Consider the following 22,620-nt stretch of genomic DNA (forward strand, 5'->3'; position numbering starts at 1 on the left):
CTGCATAGTTGTGAGAGGAATTTGTAGACTCTGAGGTATACACGGGAGTGTTTTATTTGTTTAATAAAAGGCATTAGCGGCTGAAACATCGGTTGCTCTTGCAGCGTGCCCCATGAGCTGTTCTCATATTGGCTTTTGTTTAAAAATATTTTTAATGCTTGGGTTTTGTTGTACCAAAGTAAAAAAATAAAAATAAAAAACCAACAACAAGGAATGAATTAATTCTTCCTGATTCTCATTTTTGGGTTTGTGAGAGTTTTCAGTCTCCAGATGTATAGCAGGATATAGAGGGGGTGTAAGACAAATTCTGCGCATCACCAGCACCCTCAATCCGGGGCCCTGGGGAGGAGCACAGTGAGGTTGTGGTGATCCCCAAAGGGATGCAGCCTGTTGGAGAGGAGGCTCAGGAGCTCTGAAAATGTCCAACTTGCTCTCTCCAGGCTTACCAAAATCCATCTCTGTATTTCTTTTGATTCAGTCCTCTTTTACCTGCAGCTTGAATTCTTTGCAGATTAGCAGTGATCACATCTTTCTGCCATGTCCCATCTACTGCTTGAGGGCCCAATGCAAAACCCATTTGCAATCCAGGGAGAAGATGCCCGTGGACTGCAGCATTAGCTGTAGCATTTCACAGCTCTTCTCAGTAGCAATATCAAAATCTCCTCTTCTGCCTTGAGTAGATGGTTGCTGGGCCGCTGTGGATAAGGTGCTGGGAGAGCTTCATACTACAGCCCAAGAGCTGTAGTCCCAAGGGGCTGGATCTGATATTAAGAAGGGACTGTCTGAAAGCACAAGGGACTGAAAGCACATAGAACAGTGGACATCTGCCATACTTTGCATTTTTTTTTATGGTTTCTGTGACTTTAGATAATGCAATGACAAAAACCATGACTGCTGTTTAGCGGTGTGTGGAGATGAGGAGCCTGATCTCCTGCTCTAAACCACTCCACCAGGTCACTGTCATTGGTGGTGCAGGACACGTGCGCACCCATTACCTCTCATGGGTAGTCACTGTCCTGCAAGGAAAGCTGAGCCTTGGGAACTGTACTAACACAACGTGGTCGCCCACCAGAAGGGGTCTCAACCCGAGGTCTCAGCTCAGGGTCTCACAGTCAGCTTGTTCCAAGGCTGAGCTTTGGCATGGGGAGCGCTGCCCTCCATGGGGGCAAGCCTCAGTGTTGGGAGGGCGACGTTGGACGTGGGAGCTTCAGGCTGCACATTACAGCACCCCAGCAGCAGCTACATCATAAAAATATCGTCTCTGTTTTCCCAATAAATAATTTTAATCGAGCATTTTACAAAGGTGCTTTTAACGTACTGAAATGGGCAGACGCGAATGCTGCTTTAACAAGGGGATTCCAGCCTGGTGCTTAGCAGTTACAAGGAGGGGGAAACATTTGGTATTTCTGTTTTTCTAACCTCCTGAGAACACACCAGAGAGAGTCCTCTTAATTGAACCCTTAAACTTTTAATGCAGTCCCTGGACTGATATGCGTTTGCCATATGTTTTACTTAGCTGTTAAATGGTTGACTAAGGCCTTTACTGGGCCTGTTAAACTGAATTGATGACATTTTAATATTGCACAGGGAATACCACAGCCAAATAGAAAACAGACATCTGTGGTGCTGCAGGGCTGAGACCGATCGATCCTGGCACTGGGCTGAGGAGCAGGACCAGGGAGCTGAGCTGCACGACCAAGAGCAGCACAAACAACGTGGCAAGAGCTGAGCAGCTTTTTCACCAGTGGCTTTGAGTGTTCATACCTAGTTGTAACTCATTATTGAGTCGCTGTCTAAAAGCACTTTATAAATCATCTGTCTGAAGTGTGTTTTCCATACTGTTCTTTAACAAATGGCTTAAGTGAATAGCTTCATCGCATAAATACGCCCGGTTTGCCTGCTGCAGAGGCAGACTCTTTGCAAGTCCTAGCGTGGCTTGGGAATATTTCAGCTGGTTATAGAAAACAGGGATTAAGATTATCATCAACTAAAAGCATGGCAGTATTAACATATTTCTGAGAGAGATTTTTGAATTCCTACAAAGGTTAAGGGAACGATTGACATTGGTTTTAATGGATCCCATGATCTTCTCATCATTAAAGCAGTAACAGAGCTCCCCCTTCCTGAGTGAATCTTGAATTATGTTCTGAGAGATGGAGTTTTCGGAAGGAGTCATGGAAAACACCATGTGGATTAGGACATTTTTCCAAGAGTTGAGGATCCTGGCTTGGAGCTCCCTCTCCCCGCTTCCAGCAGGAGCAGGGAGTTGAATTTGTGCCCCCTAACATGGCAGCTTTGCTCCTCCTTGCCCTGGAGCAGCAAGTTGGCCAACGTTGACCTGTTGGCAGTGCAAGGTACCTGGGTTAGATGGAGTGTGGATTAGATTGCACAAGCCCCATTCCCTCTCGAGGCACCCAAGTCCCTTTGGACTTGTCCTTTAATGATTGCCCAAGATATGTGGCAGAACAAAGGTTAAACCCTGGTGTCCTGACTTGATGCTTCTGCCTTGCCCATGATTTCACATGTGCTGGGGAGTGCAATGGCCCTACACTGCTCTCACCTCCCTGCCACGGTCACGAGCTCACTTAGGGACAAGGGCTGGGGGGTTGCAAGGTGGCACTTGCTTTGCAAGTATCAGATGTGATTACTGCAATAATCATATTCGTTTCTTTGCCAGCTCCAGTGCTAGTGAGACCTTGTTTGGAGCGCGTGCGTTTGCTGACAGGCAGTTGGACAGGGAGCTGAGCAGTCAGACCAGCTGGCTGTGGATATTTAACCTCTTAGCGCTTTGGTCCCTTCATTAGGATCCACGTGGTAAAAAATTATTGATTTGAATGCAGTGGCTTAGGGAGACTCTGTGTCTTTCTCACAGTGCCATGGACTGAGTGCACTTATTTTTAACAGTTTCCTCTTTTTCCGACCTCAGAAGTGCTCTTCTGCAGATAACAAATTGCACAGACATTTAAGCCTTAGCATCAGTATGCAGGCTTCGAGGTGCCAGGCTGCGATTGCTTGACAGAAGCACAGGTCCCACCAAAGCTCTCGTGTTATACACAACTACAAGGCATGGACTCTTGAAAAACAAAAATAGCAGCATTCTTTTCCTAAGTACATTGGGCTTCTGGTCCCATGATGGTCAGATCTTGTCTGTGCTGGAGACTGATTAGAGCAACCACTGTAGATAAGTTCCCTGTAGATATGTCTGTGCCAGAACTGAAATCACTTTGCTCCAGACTGGTTGCTCTGCTTTAGGTGCTGCACCTCTCTGTGTCCATGTCCTTCTTCAGAGCATTAGGGCCATTGCTGATCGCACTGGCTGCAGCCTTGATTCCTTGTCAGGCCCAAAATTCACTCCTGTTGAGTAAAATCTGCTGCTGGAAGTCACCTATAGAATGATATTAGGGAACAACACAGTGATGGTAACACAAAGTCCTAAAATATCAAATGGGAACTCTGTGTATCTTGGAAGGCATTGATTAGCTCTCCTGTCTTGAAAATACAATTATTGTGGACCTACTGCTGTTGATTAACAAGACTTAACTTGCTGTGCTGATAACAAAGATTTAACTGGAGATTTTTGTTTTCCGTGCAAGGCAGCTGCCTAATGTGTTTGAATGGGTGACAGCTTTGGAGCGATAATATATGAGCAGATATTTAAAATCTCTCCCAAGGCCATGGGACAGTCCCAGCAAAAACTAGCCTGTCTGGCAGTCGGCCAGCCTGGATTCTTGAGACACAGGAGCAAATAACTACTTTTTTTTTTTTTTTTTTTTTTTAAAAAAAAAACACACACAAAGTTTTCCCTCTTAGCTGGAGCACTCAGTCTTAGCACGAACATGTGTCTGTTTTCCTCTATGTGATTAGATTCTTGGAAAATCGCCTCCATGATGAATTGATGATTTCCATTCCGAACATCTCAACGGCCTGGACTAGATCAGCCACCAGTATGGCCATAATTGAAGAAGTGCTAAAATAAGCCTGGGAGTGCCTTTGGTGTTTGTGGGATGTTCTGGAACCTCTCTCTTTGGTGCAAAACACTCCTGCTTTATCTTTCATAAAATAGGTTCCCTCCAGGAGGGGGATTTTACTCTTTCCCAAGGCAGTGAATTCTGCTGATGCACAGAATAAAACCAGAAAATCTGTTGATTAAAGATGTGGCTGTGGCACCTGGTTGAGGCCTGTGGTGCCAGAAGCCAACACAGGCTACTGGCAGGACTGTCCTTCCTGCCCTTTCTGAGCCCAGATGGTTTCACTCAGTCATTTCCCAGCATTTTCAGAGTTATCCTTTCCACTGGCCAGTTCTGCCTCGTGTTCCTTTGGCTACTGGCAACAGCTCACGGTCAAAGACTCATCCAGAAAGTCTTCTCAAGGCAGTTAACTAACAGCAGAAATCACAGCAGCTCTGGTTGTCATGGTGGGACATCCACCCGACTTACGGCTTCATTTGGAGAATATCATGAATTAGAACCAGATGCTTCTTTTTTGAGACAGAGACAGAGAAAAACCATCTCTTCTGTACATTATAAATGTTCCCTTGAGGCCGTGAGTACGTGTGCCGCCCACCCTCCAGCCAAACAAAGTGTTGGTCCTCCTGGGCCCTGCCATGCCTTATCTGTGCAGAGCCCGGCTTGGCAATGAGCTGCTCCTAATGGGAACAGGCGGCTGGTGTTTCCCAGGGTCTTCCCTGAGCCTGAAGGGCTGTTTGCGAGCACCACCGCTCGCCTGTCAGCAGCACCCAGGCCATGCCATGAGTATCGTGTTGGCAGGAGCACAGCGGGAGATGCTGGTGGAGGAGCGACTCGGGCAGCCGCTCTCCTGGTCCTGGGGACTGTAGCCTGGATGAAGAGTGGCAGGGAGAGCCTGGGAAGGGATGCAGAAAGGACAGCATCCCTGGAAAGCAGTGCTTGGGGTAGGGGACATGGGAAGGACACACTGGCAGCATAGTGTAGCCATAGGACAGAGCAGGAGCTGTAGACCCTTCAGCCTTGCTACTCTGTGTGCTAGTTCTTAATGCTCGTCCCAGCTCCTGGACCTCATCCCTGGGGGCTGAGAAGGCTCCTTGCAGAGCATTTGCTCACCAAGAATCCTACAGGGACCAAAAAAAAAAGTCACCTGTATCTGTGAAGATGGTCCCCCATGCAGAACTGAAGAAAAATGGATGATTTTAATGATAAAACTGATAGCATTCGTGAGAAGGAGGTGCATGGATGGATACTCTGAGGCATGCTTGGCATCACAGATTGCAGTAGGATCGAAGCATTGAGATTTAGGCCAGCACATTTGCCCCAAATTGCTTTTGAAAGCTTTGATGTGCTTGTGTATGCAGCTCGTCCTCACTCAACATGACTTGCATCCACTATCTCCTATTTGATGACAACTGGACAAGACATTAATCAATGATTAATCAAACATTAATCAATGATCCTTGGCTTTCCGGATTTGATTCCTATTTCTCCTACTCTTTCAGTGACATTGCCAGTGAGCTTGCAGCTCCAGCAGAAACTGAATTTACTGGCTGAAGATGCAGCGTTGCTCTGAACAGTCACATAAATTATACTTAACTGAGGTTTCATCTGAGCTATGGGAACTCAGTTTGGTGTCTCTCTGAGCCACTCAGAATGGAAGAAATTCATTTTCCACTGTGAGAAATGGGGATGTTTTGATTAAATAGCAGTGATATAAATATCATGGAAAGATCGTGAGTTCTAACATGAAGTAGGACTGAATGAATGGTGTTCAGAAGGGAGGGTGGAAATTAGAGACTCTATATTCTATTAGATTATATCTGATTCAATATTGAAATACAGATGCTTGGCAAAAGTCCATATCCTGTCCAAGAATGGCCAAAACATTATCGGTGCATATGTAGTGATGATACTTATGTGGTAATTTAAATTTCCAAATAGAGGATGAGAAATGTGCCTCTGTACATAGGCACACAGCTTCTCAGAGACACTTCATAGAGCCTATGAAAGTTGCTGTAGAATACCATTTTTTGGAAAGAAATATCTGACAGAAACAGAAAAAAAAATGATATTTCCCAAAATCTAGACCAAGTAGTGAGGCCTTATTATGGTTTATGAGTTTGCAATCAGTGTAGAAAGGGATCCCGTGACAGGACATTGAAAATTATTATGGAAAGGTAAGTTAATGTAATTATTTGTTGCATGTTAATTATCCACTCGTCAAAACAGAGCAAGGGATTACTGAAATTTTCAAAGTCAAGGTTGAATACTCTTACAAATTATAGTGTTTTGATCAGCCAGGAAGCATGTATATGCGCAGAAGTTGTATGGTCTTTGTTCTGTCTGAGGTCAGATTAAATTATCATAATTGCTTTAAAATCTATGAGTCTGTCATTTTTGATTTTAAACAAGTGAATCAAAAGACTCCTTAATGTAGGTATGCACATTCAGGCTAGATCTGGGTGAATAATCCAGTAATTAATTTGATGAACATGAACGTAAGAGCATAAACATTGTGTCATTGGGTCAGACTAGAGAGTCATCTACCCCAGGATTGGTAAAATCTGAATTAAGGCCCGCTGTGTTTGGTGTGAAATAGTTCCCCATCTTTCGTTTTTACATCCTCCAATTTTTCCATGATTCTGTAGATCCCTATAGGATCTCTTCTCTCATCCTGTCTTTTTTTAACCTGGTGAGACCTTGTAAATTTTGTCTCTGTTTTCATAGAGATGCTCTCCTGTCCAGGTTGTTTTTCTTCCTTGCACCCTTCCAAGTTTGACTACACTTTTTCATGACGAGGCAACCCAAGAATCTTCAGAGCTTTCTCCATTAAGGTCATATAGATGGGATTTGTCCAACCAGTCATGTAGGTGGACATTTCTGCTCCTCATGTCCTGAGCTGCCCACACAGCAGCATTTAGATTTGGTGAGATAAACTTGGTCAAAACGCTGAAGACATTGGCATACCATGGGTTTTTATGGGCAAATGATTTTCTTCATTTCATTCATTCTTTCCAGACTTTCTTTTTGTCTCATGGTCACAGAGTCTGGGGAACCTTTCTTGATAGCTGCAGGACTTCTGTCCTGATTGTAATACTGTACCCCTTAACATTGTGCATGTGCAGTAGAATAGAGTTTTCTTAGCATTATTTTAATTGCTTGCAGATTTCTTAAGAAATGCTTCATTATAAGGAACTAGAATGTTCTGATATTTTAGTTGATGCTCTGTGTCAATTTTTTCACACTTATTTTTTCAAGGTTTCAGGAGACATTTAATGAAGTGTTTTATATATATTGTTGTGACAGCTTGTTAGAACACGATACCTTTATCATTTTTGACAAATGATATTTTTGATTTTGATACTTAGCTTTCTATGTATTATTTTTGCTCACTGCTTGGAGAACTTAAATTTCATTACAACATATCTTGGCCAGGTAACACCATTTCTTTCTTTGCTTCAAAATAAATTTTCCCCTTTTGGTTTAGTTCAGAACAGAAAAGCAACTTAAAGTCTGTAGGCATTATACATTCTGTAGAAACACTTGTAAATAAATAAATAATTTATTGAATTAAATAATATTGTGTGAGATACGCGTGATTACGTGAGATATAACTCATACAAGGGCTTCAGAACGCTTTGCACTGACGTGTCACAATATTTTCTTAGCATTGGCTTGTTTTACAAAGACTTCTGTCTGCAAATTTACTCGGAGGAAAACATGTGGAAATCAGAATCAGAAAAAGCAATAAACACGCAAAGGCAAATTTCTATTATTGTTATTCAAGCAAAAGCTGGATTGTTTAAGCTCCAGCTGAGGGTGACTTTACTGTATTTTTCTTTGTACCTTTTTGATAGCAAGACAATTCTTATTACTGTCTTTATTTTATATTTCATAATTGTTTACCTTACATTGCATGATTTACAGCATCCTTTTTCAGTTACATCAGTTTCCATTATTTTTAGTCTGTTCTTTCTAGTTAATTTTGGCAGGACACTGAGGTTGGTTTCCACTGGAAAACAAGTCAAAAGGAAAACAGAACCCAACCTATTCCTGCTGAAATCTGACCTACTTTTAAATTGCTGTCAGGTGAGGAACCTCCTCCAGATTTTAACTCTCCATTTATTTTATGGAGGGCTCAAAGAATATGACAGCAGTTGGGAAATACATTGTTCCAGCCCTGAGATGCTGGAAAATGTGTTTTTTATGGTGGTTTTTCTGCAGAGCTCTGCTCTTCTGTTTTGCAGAAGCAAAGTGGGAAAGATTGAGACAACAAAGTCGTATATATTTATATATATATATGATCAGAGTAGATGTAGGCGAGTGGCCTGCTAGTATCTGAAGGGCTGCAAAAGCTGTCATTCAGTAAGGTTGAGTCACAGGAGATACAGAAACAAAAATCTTTTATCGTTTGGTTGTTACTGATGCTGTTACACCAGTCTCCTTGAATCAGGGGAAATTTGGAATACAACTCTGAATATATGAATATTGCATAAAAATTTTGAATAAGACAAGATAGCCTAGACCTCAGAAAATCACAGACCTCAAAGGAGTGTTGTGGTAGCGAGTCTGTGAAGGAAAATGTTGTCTCCAAAGGTCTTAACTGCCAAACTGCATCACATCCCAACGGAGCAAGTGTGAACTACGGTTTCCAGAGACCTACGGTCTTGTCCCAGTGGAAACGAAAGTCTATTCTCCAATGCCCAACCTCACTACAGCTTCTCAGCAAATGTCATATAAAGCTTTTAATGCAGGGAAAAAGCTGTTGAGTTTTGCTCAGTTTGCTTCTGAGAGAGGACCAAATCATTTTTGTCTAAAATTAAAAAATAAATAAAATAAAATAAAATAAAATAAAATAAAATAAAATAAAATAAAATAAAATAAAATAAAATAAATAAAAACCACAAAAAAACACATTGCGCCCACCATCATTTCCCAGTGAATGCTGATGGTGTCACTGGAAACAACAAGGCTGGGGCTGACATGGAAAAGTGCAGGGAAAATTTCTTGGTAAGTGTTGCCATGGGCAGGGTCTCTGCTACGGTCACCATCACAGTGGCCAAAGTGCCAAAGGACCAAGGGACCACCAGCCCCTGGAGTAAATCACGGAGCAAAATCAAAGCACTTGCTGCTTTGAGCAGTGCAGTCGAAGGAGAAGGTGCTAACAGTCCTCTCTCTGTGGCATATACACACACCTGTATTTTAGAAAAACGAGCCCAAAGTAACCCTGCACCCTTCTTTGGTGGCCTAGGACCACATATTTGTGATGCCATCAGGTTTTAAGTGATTTAAGGCACCACAGCAAGGAAAGCCCGTGACTCGCTCAAGCTGAATATTTTATGATGTGCTGGAAATGAGAAAGCCAGTGCAGTTCTCTGAGATGTATACTGAATAACATCAGGTCTCTGTAGGACATGCAGTATTTTTATGGTAATATATGTCCCTCCCCCCATTACCATCTTAAATTATTGGCACAAGAAGAATTTTAATCACCTACTTATATTAAACGAAGGTCAGGCTAGATGATTATAATGTTCCTTTCTGGATCTAAAATCTATTAATCTGTTTACTCATTTTCTTTTTGAGTGTTACGCAGTTTGAACAATGAGACGAGGGGAGCCAATTTCTCTTTCCTTTTGAATCGTGAACTGGTCGGGTTCATTTTCTGGTTCTCATGCATTTTCACAATGCAGAGGAAGCTTGAAGACAAACAGAAACCGCCTCCATTAAAAAGAAAATAATTTTTTAAAATGGAAATATTTGCATTAATAAGAATTCCTTCATTAGAGAAAATGAATAGGCAAAGCCTCGGCTTCACAGGAGCGGTCCCTTCGGTCTTTCTTATCTCACATCACACTTCCAGCCTGGTGCCCTGGGGGCTGCAGTACACGCTATGGCTGGTTTATCAGACCTGTTCAGTGCATGAGTTTGTCCTAGTCAAGATACACAGACTTGACCTCATGTCCATTGAAACCAGTGTATTTGTTTCTCATCATCTTGAGAAATTCAGCATTTCACTTTATAATGAAAGGGAACATAGAGATTTAGCGTTTTAGAGATGGCTCCATTAGCTGAGCTCCTTTAGTGCTGGAGGATCCACCATCCTTGTGGTGTTTTTGTGCTGTTTTTTGGGATTCACCTTGTCCTAGGCTTTGAGTGCCTCTTGGCTAACTTTGCCTCATCCCGTCTATCAAGGATGAGCCACTATATTCACCATGAGGTTGCCCCCAGGTGGAGGACAGCCTATGCTCTAGAGTCTCCAACATGACACTAGTTGAAAACCACAGACATCTGATGTGCCATGAGCATGTCAGCAAACCATTGGCAGAAGTTTATTCCAGGGTTTAGCTCCCAGCAGGACAGGTGCTTCCAATGCTCATTTATTTGACCAGACTTTGAAACAAACTGCAAATAGCTAATGCCTGCACAGCTCTTGCCATGGCCATTGGGAAGCTCCTTCTACAGAGGAGGTCCATGGCAATGGGATATGGCAGGAAATCACAAACATTTCACTTCTGATCAGCAAGCTGCTCACAACTATTGAGTAATACTCATGTTTTGCCTATTGCATATATTGACCTGAAATCCCACCTGCCCATTTTCCATTTGGCATCCCAAATCTTCAGATTTAAACAGTGCTAGCAGGTTAGGGCCATCTCCAGCTTTCTGCACAGTTTCTTTTAGCACATCCTGATGGTGCCTTGATGACTTGTCTCTCTCTTGGATCATGGCTTGAAATTACAGTGAAGCGTCAGGCAGAGTTCTCAGCCTGGGCAGTTTCCTGCAGCTGTGAAGGGAGCTGCTCACAAACTGAATAGCTTTGCATAAATCCTCTGCTGATGAGTTCATCAGCAAGACTTTTGATAAAAAGCAATTAAACTGTCAAGTGGTAAACAATCCAGAGCAGTCCTGGTCTGCACTCCAAAGGAAACAGAAAGGCAAAAATCAACATGTTGCCAAATGGCAAAGAAGGCAGGAGCGGCATGCCAAAGCATGTTATTTTTCAAGATACTAAAAAAAAAGCTCCTTTTTTGTTTCTTGCGGAAGGTTCCTAGCCTTACCAGCAATTGGGAGTGCATGGGGGAATGGATGAGAGGATTTATCTCTACACCCGGATGATACCAACAAGAGAGAGAAATGGAAGGAATGCACTGCTTGTGAAAAAGTGGCTTCTTTTGCTTATTTTTTCCCTACCTCTAACAAAAATTGGTTTTCTTTTTGTTGGTCAGTTTGGCGTTTTGGCAGTAAACTTGATGGCAAAAAGAGTTTGCCTAAATTGAAGATCTGATACTAAAACTGAAATATCTCCTCATCTGCCCCAAATTTATAACTGTAAAATTGGAATTACAGAAATGTGGACGTTTTGTTGTGATAATTCTGAACTAGCCCTTGAATATATTATGTTTCTGCACTGCAAAAAGGCTGTAATTGTTCCGTAATTCAGTGGTTCCACCTCAATATGTTTAACTGGGGTTTTAAGTGGAAAAGGGAGGTTCCCTAATTTGCAGCACTCACCTTCCTCCTCCTTGTGCACTGAGCTGGCTCTTCTGGCTGCAGTGCCACGGTCAAGACCAACTTTAGACAAATGGACAACATCTCTGCCATGAATTAGGAGCTCAGATGCTCTCCCACAACTGGACATGGTGATAGTTTACTCCAGGTACTGTCCTTGGGCAATATATGGGAAGAGCATTCCCAAGGATGGTATGGTTGAGTCGATCCTGTTTGGGAAGGGAAGAGCCAGGTGGACACAGGCTGCTCTGCTCTGACCCACATCATTACTAAAGTCGGTATCACTCAGATGCCACATTGCAGAACATCCTCAGGAGCTGAACTCCAGCCATGAAACTTGCCTGCACAAGTGGGACCTTATGGGTGAGACAGTGAAAATATTTAATGCAAATCCCACGTACCTTAACATATACACAGTCATATACACAATGAAGTAGGTCCTTCAACTCTCTGCATCTCCAACACTGAATCAGCAGGTGGCTGCAGACTAGTGGCTCCTGCTCCTGAGTCTTGGTTTAAGGTTTTGCTTCATGCAAACGATTCAAAAAATATTGTGTGTGATGAAGAAAATTGCAAATAGGTTTAGTCTGGGCATGGTAGATACACAGAGGTAAATTTGTGTAGAAGAATGCTTGTAATTAAGTGTTGAGGTGCAGAGGGAAGGGGAGGTAGGGAAAGTTGGTCATTTTAATGAGAAGACGTACATGGAATTATACTCTCTGGAAATGTGGAAGGAGAGCGTCCTTGTGTAGGAAAGCACATGATGTAAATCATTATCTATAAAGCATCTCTTGACTATAACCAGAGGAAATATGTGAAATTGCAGAACAGCACGCACCCAGATTTCATGGGGAAATGTGCTGTATTCAGTCATGCTAATTACTGCGTGGGCTCAATTTGCAGTGCAATCAATCCACAGGAAACAAAAGGGCCACAGGGGAAATAGGAAAAGACAGTGAGCTAATACAAGCTAGATTCAATAAATCTATACCTACCTTCTGCGAGGGACCAGGCGGATTCTCTGCTCTTGCTTGTCGGGGCCCGTGGAGCAGCATTGGATATTGAGGCAATCGCAGATCTGAGGGGCTTGCAACAACACTTACTGCAAAGCTTCCCTGCCCAGTCTGTACCTCAGTACCACTGAGTATGTATAATGCATAATAATATATATCTGTGGAGCTAGATTTTCTGCATGGCTTAAGAGTGTCACCTCAGAGCAGGCTTCAGTGTGATGGAGCTTCTCAAGGACAGGCTTGGCCTTGAGGCCAAGAGCTTGAGGCTCTCCTCTTTGGTGGGACACAAGGAGCTTTCCCTCAATTTACCAACACAGCTACATGAACAAGTCTCAGTGGGTGCTGCCAACAGCAGATGTCAATCCCAGGACCATTGGAATGGTCAAGGGTCTTGGGATTTTGTCAGAGTTGGAGTGAGCTTTGGTCTACCAGCTGAACTTCATGGCAGATTTGATTGGTGTCCCACTGGAAACGATGAGATGTTTTATGTTCAATACAGTGCTGTTGGGATTGAGCCCTGGGTAAACGTCACATTCACTGCATAATTTCAGTTTAATGCCAGCATTTTAGCAGGCCATTTGGTTTGTTTGCTGAGGACCTAATGGGTGGATTATCCAGTTTAAGGTTTTTCTTCCCACATTTCTTTGCAGTTTCCAGATTGAATGCATTCATTTTTGGTGGCAGTTTTCTCTTTCATCCAGGCTCCAAACTTTCCTAGGAAGTGACTTCATGGCATTATTCAAGCTGATTATTGCTTGCAGTGACTGCAACTGAATTACTTACTATTCATATAACAGCAAGCTCCAGGTCCATATGTATTTAATGACTGTAATCATTTATTATTTTCCCTTTATTAGTTTATTTTTTTAAGAGGGTTTTACTGTGCTATTTATGATATGCTAAGTGGTGGAGCTTGCTATAAAAATATATCACATTCATTTTATTTTTTAATAAGTTTTGCTTGATAAAATGGAAATATTTTATTTACCCTAGTAGGGCAGATTTTTTACTGACAGTTTTATTATTTCAGTTACTCAGAAATTTCTTTCCTCTTTTGTTTCCCCAAATAAGGCCTCCAGAGATTTTTCATGTGTCCATATTTATTTAAGATTGGGTTCAGAACATGTTAGTTCTAGCAAGGCAGGAGCAAAGCATAATATAGCAGACATTAAATATTGGGATGTCAAGATTTGGGGTTTTTTTTTCCTCTTTGAGTTGTGGAATCCTTTCCCCGTCTATGTCATCTGGTGATTAATTTTGCTCATAATCTGTGCTCCTTCATTAATAACTGTCTTCTCTTAGTGCCAATCAGAGCTGAAGTAAGAACTCATACAAGTTTGTGGTTATTAGCAAATGAACATATATGGGGGAACCTTGGACATATTTAAAACTGCCCTTCCCAAACATGAGGTGCCAAGTCCTTCAAAGCAGTAGTTACCATCTGCACTTCACTCAAAGATGGGGAAAAGGGAAAGGAAAAGTGCTGATGGGAATCGGGGACCTTAGAAACCCCAACGGGCAATGACAGACCTGGTTTGCCTGTACAGCCAGGGTGGGAGAACATGGACATGAGAGTCTGCTCTGCTGCTGGAGCAGAGAGAGGTGGAGCAGCAGACCCTGGCTCCTGTTGGTATAGAGTTGTGATTTCTGGTGGTTGTAATGAGTCTTTGACCACTGTCTGGTGGTTTTTTTTCCCTATGAAAGCATGAAAATCTCTGGTTTTATCTTCTTGCTTCTCTACGTTCCACGTTGCTTTTCTTCTTGTCTCCAGCCTTTCTCTCCCATCCATTTCTGACTGGTCCCCAACTGTGAGAAGACCCAAATCCAAATGCCTTTGGAGCCTCAGTGCTCTCGGTGGACGCATGTTCAGACAGTATGGGGCCACCTGGGCATCCTGCCGGAATTTATAAACCAAACCTTCACACTTCTGCGTCCCGTTGTGTCTTCCAGGGTGTCCGGGGGAGAGCTTTTCGACCGCATAGTCGAGAAGGGGTTCTACACTGAGAAGGACGCGAGCACCCTGATCCGCCAGGTGCTGGACGCCGTCTACTACCTGCACAGGATGGGCATCGTGCACAGGGACCTCAAGGTAGGACCACTGCTTCACTTGCTTCTCCCCCTCGTGCCAGTGAGGCTCCGAGTATGGGAATCTGAATCCTGGAACTCCAGCCTTCCTTGGGACTAGCTCTTTCAGCAAGGATTTATCACAAGAAGGATATTTTGAAAGAACTTTCCTTCATAGTTTATTTTACTGACAACTTTTGCAAGCAGCTCTGGTAAAATCGCGGCAATTTAGTGAACAGGATGCAAGGAGAAAGGTCCCACCTGAAGACATGAAACATTACATCCTGACAAGCAGTTTTTCTCAGCTCCGATATAAGTGTTTATTGCTGTGAAGTGTCTTGCAGATTTGCAATGCTATATTTACTTTTACTTAATAATAATTACTTAATAATAATAAATTGTGTGGGAAGGTTGAATCATTTCTATTTTGCCATTTGGTCCAGTGTATTTTTGGACACTTTCTACAGCAAGGATGCTTTTAACAAATGTTATGTACTAGTGTGATTTTAGATAATTGTTCTTTTAGCTGTACTGAGTTATCACATCAACAGTTCTCCACTTTTCAGAAAAAAAAATTGCTTTATTTCCTCCTTGTATCTTCAGTTGTCACTAAGTTAGGCAGACAGACAGATCTGAATCTTATAATATGCCCAGCTAAACCTCCCCATTCTTAGGTATCTTAAATAATGAATTAGCAGGAAGCGTTAGAAAAAGTACAAATGTCAAAATAAAAGTGTGGGTTCTGTTCCTGAACTCACTAATCCTACCAAAAGTTGGTGAAAGAAATGAAGAACTCAGTGAATAAAATGACACCTTTGATTTGCAGGGATGCTCCGAACAGGAGCTGTCTTTAGTTATCCTCAAGTAACAATTTTGTCAGAATTACAAACCACAAGTCAATTTTATTTTTCACATTTTAAATGTAAATTTGCATAAAATGCATTTTAAATTATATGCATTTCTTAATATAGACTAGTATGAAACTGCACATTTGGATTTTTTTGGCAAATTCTTTAGCAATGATTGTGGTGACTGGAATGTAACCTCACAGTTCGTCTTAACATTGATGAAAAATTGGAGTGATGGAATGTTATCTCATCCCAAATTAGTGCTGATATAAAAATCCTTGTTGGAGTAAAGCAATAAATTACAGCGTTATTCCATAATGTGAGCCAAAATGAACCCATCACAAGTGTAATCTTCAGCTCTACAAATTTTTAAGATGGAGCAATGCCCATTAGTGACCCTTTGGGACAAGCAGACACGGTTTCTTTTTACTAAAAAAAAAGTATAGTCATTTACTTCTCCCATTCTTTGAGTCCAAAACTTTTTTTTTTGTTTGTTTGTTTGTTTTTTTGCAGTATGGGGAAGGTTCCCTTGGGGTTGTTCTTTTTCCATACCTGATTGCTCCAAGTGACTTGCCTCAATCCCAGACTCCTCTAAAAGTAATGACAATTGGGTGATCTGTGCTTGGAAAGAAGCCTGTGTAGACCAGCCAGAAGTAGAAATACCAAAAAATAGTCTGAGATGGACACATTTTTTCAGGCAAGTCTGCTGAAGGACAAGATGCACTGATGATTCTTCCTCCTCAGCATTTCGCAGTTTAGCTCTAAAACTCTCCAATAATCGGTTCTCCATAAAGAAACATAGTCTTTTAAATTCTGCATTCTCCACATGCAGACTGCATTTCACATTCTTTTCCTGATCTTATTCTGTCATATGTGAAAATATGTGAAAATACTATCTTTTTTTCGTATTATTCCACACCACTTCAGTGCTATTTTAGTTTGTCTAAAATACTTAGTATTTCAACTTGACCTAGTCTAGTCTAGTATTTTAGTTTGATCAGCTTTCTCCCACATTCAATTTGGAGGAAATAAATATATATATATATTTGAGCCACTATAGATTTAGGAAGGCAGTCCAAGGCACTACATTGTCGGAGCTATCTTTATTCTGTAAAGGAATGCTGTAGCTCTCACTTTAAAACTGTTTCATCTTATTAAAATTTCCCACAATAAAATCTGAAATGTGGTGACTGGCTGCCAAATACTTTAAGAGTTTGTTTAAGGACATGCTGAATTTAGATCAAACAAGCTTCCTTCTCCAGCAGTGTTCTGGGGCACAGACGAGCTCTTCTTCTCTTTCTTTCTTCTTGTCTGAGAATGTGTGTTGGTGTCATATCTGCCATTAAAATGACTCATAAAATATGGAGTTTGAGGCTCTCCTGCTGTGAGTTTCTGTTAGCAAAACATGCCACGATGGCAAAAGAATGAGGGAATGATAATGCTCTTTATGATCTCAAAACATCATGATAAGTGCAAAATATGAACCGTAACTCCCCAAAATGAAACAAGGGGAAAGAATCCACTCTATAAAAACAAAACCTTTGAAATATGTTTAACAATTAATGACCGTAATTATGCATTCTTCAGACACCACGTTAATGCTTGGTGTGGTTGGCAAAAGAAAATCCCTGCTCCAGAATTGTGGTCTGAATGACACAGGAGAAGACAACGACAGATAGCCGCAGATAAAACCCAGTGAAATCCTGTATTTACAAAATAACTGAGTGGCTTGAGCTACTCCACTTGAGACATAGCTGCCTACTTAATGCTTTTGAATTAACTACATAATTAATAAAATGAGGCATTGCTGTTATTTCAGTCTAGTTTAAACAGGTGACTTTCTTGGCATTGCTAAGCATGGCACCCTGAGATGAGTCAGTAGAAATTATTAGGAAAAAGCACCTTTCCCATGATAGTGACTCTACCAAAGTGAATGGACACCAGAGCTGGTGCAGCACAAGGAGCTTCTCTTTAGCTCTGCAATCCTGAAATGCTGCCAGCTTTTAAAAATGGTGAAGTTTCAGTTAGTTATAGGCAATGGGGAGGATGAGAAAGAAGAAATTTGCAGTGCAGAGCTCAAGGGATGGTGTGAGCCTGGAAGAGGGTTGTGACCAGCTGGTGAGAAGCGGGAAATTTATTAAGAGTGTTGATGGAAGTTCAATTCTATGTCGTTGTAATTAATACAGAGCAGCGCTAGTGTGCAAGGCTAAGAACTATCTAACTAATCAGGGCAAAATGAAAGCCCAATAAATGGGGTCATTTCAGGGGACGATCGTCATGAAGCAGTCAAGTGAAATTTAGGACCTAGCTGTAAGTCAAGAGGCACAATGTGTATATGTCCTGATATACAATAGTAAAATAAGGAATAATTCTACAAAAGGGAGTCAGTGGCATAAAACTGATTCATGTGGTGCCTGAAACAGTGGCGGTGTTATAGAGACCAGTTAAAGCACTGGACTTATGAGGAGTCTTGAGAAGATACGTAAGGAGAACAACTCTTGAGTGCGTCAGCCACAAATCCAGGTAGAAAGGGAACCTGAGTAGCATGGAGAGGAAACTGCTCCCCTGTTGCTTCATTACTCCAGGGCAGAAGTTTATCATGAGGGCCCCCATCGTGCTACAAGAGGCAGCCTTACAGCTCTGGTGTCAAATGTGCCTCCCTCTTCAACTCATTAGCTCCCCTTAACACCCCAGGTTTCTGCAGACACTGAAATCCAGGCCACCCAATGGCACTGGTTGTGTTTTGTTTCCCCTGGGTCTCGCTCTCACCATGAAAGTGGAAATACCTGATGGAAAAATGCATAGACAGTTGAAGGAAACCAAAAAAATGAGCCCAGGGCCCTCAGCTGTGCTGCAAGGGAGGGTGCCAGCTCTGATGTTAACCAATATCCCTGACTGCAGTAGGATTGCTCCTCCTTCAAGATCCAAGCCTGGATTTGACCCAAGGAATTTAATGATGTTGCAAAGCTGCCTCATATCCTTTCCTGGAAACCCGTGGCTGGAAGACATAACAGATTGGTAGGCAAATTCTGTTGAATATTTGTAGACATTTCTTTTCTACCAGCCTCTGGGCAAAAGCTCTTTTCCAGAGTTAAGCTGAAATGTTGGTTATCCATCACTGTTCCACGCAGAGAGCCCAAGCTCTGAGTTGTGCCGTGGTGCAGGAGGAGCTGGGATGTTAAGCAGGGGAGCAGCCCTATGAAGTGTATTCCCACAGCAAGAGATTTTGCAGTATAGCAGTAGCTTATTGGAAACATATGTATTGAGGATTAGCAGGTAATGTAGCGGATTGGCATCCAAAAATTGGTTGGGCTCTTAAACCAGACTGACATCAGTGTAAATGCGTGGGGCTTTGTGGAGTGACTCTTATTTTCACTTAGCATAAACAAGTCACTGTTGTCAGCGTTTTTTCATAATCAGCTCTAGCTAAAACGTCCTTGCTGTAACTCTATTGACTTTAAAGGCATTTCCTCTCTTGTGATATTTATTTCCAATGAGAAAAAAAAATTCTCTAACACCTACTAGTTTTCTTTTTTTTTTTAACTACTGCTTAACCCCAAGTGCAGTTTTATAGGAAGAGTGAAGTAGACCACCTGGATTTGCCATTTTCCCTGCCTTCCAATGAATTCCCCTGTTTTAATGCTGTGAAGTGATATGTTGGAGACTCCTCAGGAATAAAGGACAAACCTTAGTTACGAGAACAATGTTGTTAGCATACGATGTATCTGAAAACTATATTAAATATAAAGCAGTAGCCAACAAATGTTCCTGCACTTCCATACTCAAAACTCACTGTGCTTTTTTTTTTTTCCTTTTAGCCTGAGAACCTGCTTTACTATAGCCAGGATGAGGAATCGAAAATCATGATCAGTGATTTTGGACTGTCAAAGATGGAGGGTAAAGGAGACGTCATGTCCACAGCCTGTGGGACTCCTGGATATGTTGGTAAGCTGTTCCCTGCTGCAGTGTAAAATCAGAGTAAAATGAAGGTAGTAAAGCGAATGGTACTTATTTTCTAGTATACATAAGATTTTTCCGATGTTAGATTAGGACTAGAGGTTGTGAGAAGTTTAAGGTGTTGTCTTGTGTACTGTTCTCCTTTAGGTCCCAATCCTGCAATTCCTAACCTTCACTGGAACTTTGCCAGCTCAAGGATTGTGGGATTAAGTTTGATGGTTTTATTTGCAGAATGAGTTTTCTCAAAGACTGTGCCTGCAGTTAAATTAGAAACACCAGAAGAGTATGCCAATTCATCTATTCTGCAAGTACCTATAAAACCGAGATGTTTTACCTAACATATTTACGTAGGATATTATTTTAATAGTAAAGAATTGCGTTTACAGGATTCCCCTGATAAAAGACAGTAAAATGGAAGAGCTGCCTTCATTCTCCAGCAATCTTCTGTTACAATCACATTAAGTTACTGACTCCTAAAATATAAGTATGTAAAGGCTCTTTAGATCCCTAAGTCCTCCGTGCCAGCAGCAAATTGCTTCTTGGCACATATTGCCTGGTATTTTGCCCATCTCAGTTGTGATTGTGCAAGGATTCTGATTTGCCAGTGTCCTTCTAAAGCAACTGAATGCAAGAAGTGTACGCAAGGTGATTATGAGGTTTGTTTGAGCAACCACTGTTTAGAAAGCTCACTTAATATTTCATGAGACATCCAGCAAACCTGTGCCTGTTTTGGTATCTAGATAGACAGGTTGAAGAGTAAAATTAATTTCTAGGGTATTTGCCAGTAAATCCATGAAACTGAAATGGCAGTCGCTGCTCCAGGGATCCATTTATCTCAAATCTGTGTGAGAAAGGAGCAAGTGTTTTCTATAGTGGTCAGAGGGAAGGCACCGACCGTGTCTTATTTAAGGAACCATGTGGGATGAAGCTTTTTGCAGAAAGTTACACTGACAACAAATGTGTTTTATCTTCATCTTCATTACTTTTTCTTCTTCTTCGCCTTGGTCTGATATTCTTGGATTAATTGTGGAGCGGCTGATGCTAAGGATTGATAGAGAAGTGCATGTGGATGATGACCATGAGCACAACTCTTTGACGCTGCCAAGTCGCCTGGGTTTTCACATCTCTGTTGTTATCAGAGTACAAGAACGCAAACAGATGATATGGCTATGACACAGCTCTCAGATGCATCCCAGAAATACCTTTTCCAGTGCAATATCTTCATGCTGCACAGACACGCTTTCTGCTGATAACCTTAGAGAAAGGCACAAATTTCTTCAGTATCCCATCATGAAACCATCACAGCCTGTTATTTAAGAAATATGAGTCAGATTCTGCACAGCCTGAATAGCTATTTTGTGTCATCACACCAGACTGTAGATCTTTCAAAACCCTAGCAGGAGTCAATCTTAGCCAGCAATCTTCATGATTTTTACTGTCATTAGCTCTTCTTTCCTAAATTAACATGCTTTATTTGGTTTGTAAATGGCCACTGACCAAAATAAGTCTGCAAGATGTATGGAAGAGAATATTTTGTTTACTGAGCTGCTGATAAAAATGAGAGAGCTTTGACAGAAAACAGTCTTGTAAGTCTTCTGAGTGAAGCTGTTTATATAAGAAAATGTGATGTTTTGGAAAGAAAGCTCTCAAAGCATGTGACAAAAGCTATAGTACTTGGAGAGAGATCTTCAGATTTGTTTGATAGTGAAGACACAAGCTCCTTCAAGTCCTTCATTACCTGACTAAATACAGGATTCTCTCATTGCAGTTCAGGAGGTCATGGCAGCTGATTTCAAAAGTACTCCCTGGAGTTTTTCCCCTCTCTCAGAAAGAAAACTTCAGTATTTCTTTTTTTTTTTTTTTCCCTTTTTCTATGAGAAACAGCTCCTCTTCAGTGCTGCTTTTTTACATGATTGGTTACCCAGACAACATTCATCAAGCAAGACATTTTTCTTGTCACTCAGGATGCTTATGGGCACAAATAGATCTCTGTTAGTGTTATACCTGGTTGCCCATCTTCTGCATACATGGGCTGCGGTTTGTCTGCAGCAGAAAACTCTTGTGCCTTGTAGTGTCGCTAGAATTCTCAATACTTGCCTAATGTCCCCAAATAAGGTGGATATTCACAGGCCACCATGCTCTTTTTGACTTTTTTTTTCTTAGATTGCAGCATGATTTCTGGTGCTTTTCTTTAAAGGTACATTTCAATGCTCAATTTTCTAAGCTTTAATAAGAAATTCATTATTTCTGTCAAATTAACCACTTTTTTTTTTTTTTTTGGAAATACTTAAAAAATTCTTAAGAATGTATCACAAGTCCAAGGTGCCAGGCCTTGGTTAAGAAACCGTTAACATCTGCTGCTATTTATGAACATAATTATCTCCAGAAATCAAACAAGGGTCTCATTTTGCAATACAAGCCTGTGACTTTGTATCAGATCTGTGCCTTTAACTTAGATCTACTATTTTTCAGGTCTAGTATTTTCCAGCCTCCCAGGCATTCCTAGGCATTGTGCCATTGCAGTCCCATTTCCCCATTTAGGAACTGTCCATCTTAGCTGCTTACAATTCTTACCTCTCTATTTCTTATGGAGGGCACTAGGACCCAGTGGCCCACTTTTAGGTGGCATCTAAGTTAGGTGATGAATGCACTTGTATAGTTCATCTGGTTGCACATTGGGTGGATGGATTAGCTTGCAGAGATGCCACCCTAACTTCTAGACTAGAAAAGTGAGGTTTCAAAGCTCCTCAGTGATCTGTGTGGTTATGAGTAAGATTTGTATAAGACAGTAGTGATTTGACATTTTAAATATCAAAATTTTGGTCTGTTGAGCTTCAGACCATTAGTATGAGCTTGATTTTGGTGGAAAAGCTGTTCAGAACCCCCTGAAATGAATCTTCACTGAAATGTCTCAAATTTGGCACTAAGAAGTCACTCAGCAGGTTTCTCTAACGTGATTTGTCACTAAAGTGATTTTGGGAATTAGGTCTTGCTGGATGACTTTCTATGACAGTTGGTCTCTCAAGAACTTTAGTTACTTCTGCAGGTGGGACTCAAAAGTTGCTAAGGAGATTTGGAAGCTTTGTAAGAAAATATTTAAAAGTCTTTCTCAGGCAATCTGATTTCATCTTGCAGAAATGCTGAATTATAAACTGCATTTGTGGCTGACTAATAGCCTAATTCTCCTGAGATTTTAAATTCTTGCTCCGAGGCCAGCCCAACTTTAAGAAATTTTCTTGATACATTTTCTTGTAGTAAGGA

General features: G+C 41.5%; 1 protein-coding gene across 1 annotated transcript in view; it reads left to right on the forward strand.

Annotated features, from left to right (window-relative positions):
• The window catches only part of CAMK1D (calcium/calmodulin dependent protein kinase ID), a 188,227-nt gene that overhangs the window by 128,481 nt on the left and 37,126 nt on the right, over positions 1-22,620 (forward strand). Inside the window, exons 4-5 of the mRNA XM_026033280.1 lie at positions 14,441-14,579; positions 19,221-19,347. Of these exons, the coding sequence (XP_025889065.1) occupies positions 14,441-14,579; positions 19,221-19,347 (266 nt within the window). The remainder of the gene's footprint in view (positions 1-14,440; positions 14,580-19,220; positions 19,348-22,620) is intronic.

The sequence above is a fragment of the Nothoprocta perdicaria genome, unplaced genomic scaffold, assembly GCF_003342845.1.
Source record: "Nothoprocta perdicaria isolate Ctin4 unplaced genomic scaffold, notPer1 scaffold_127, whole genome shotgun sequence".
NCBI classification, from domain to species: domain Eukaryota; kingdom Metazoa; phylum Chordata; class Aves; order Tinamiformes; family Tinamidae; genus Nothoprocta; species Nothoprocta perdicaria.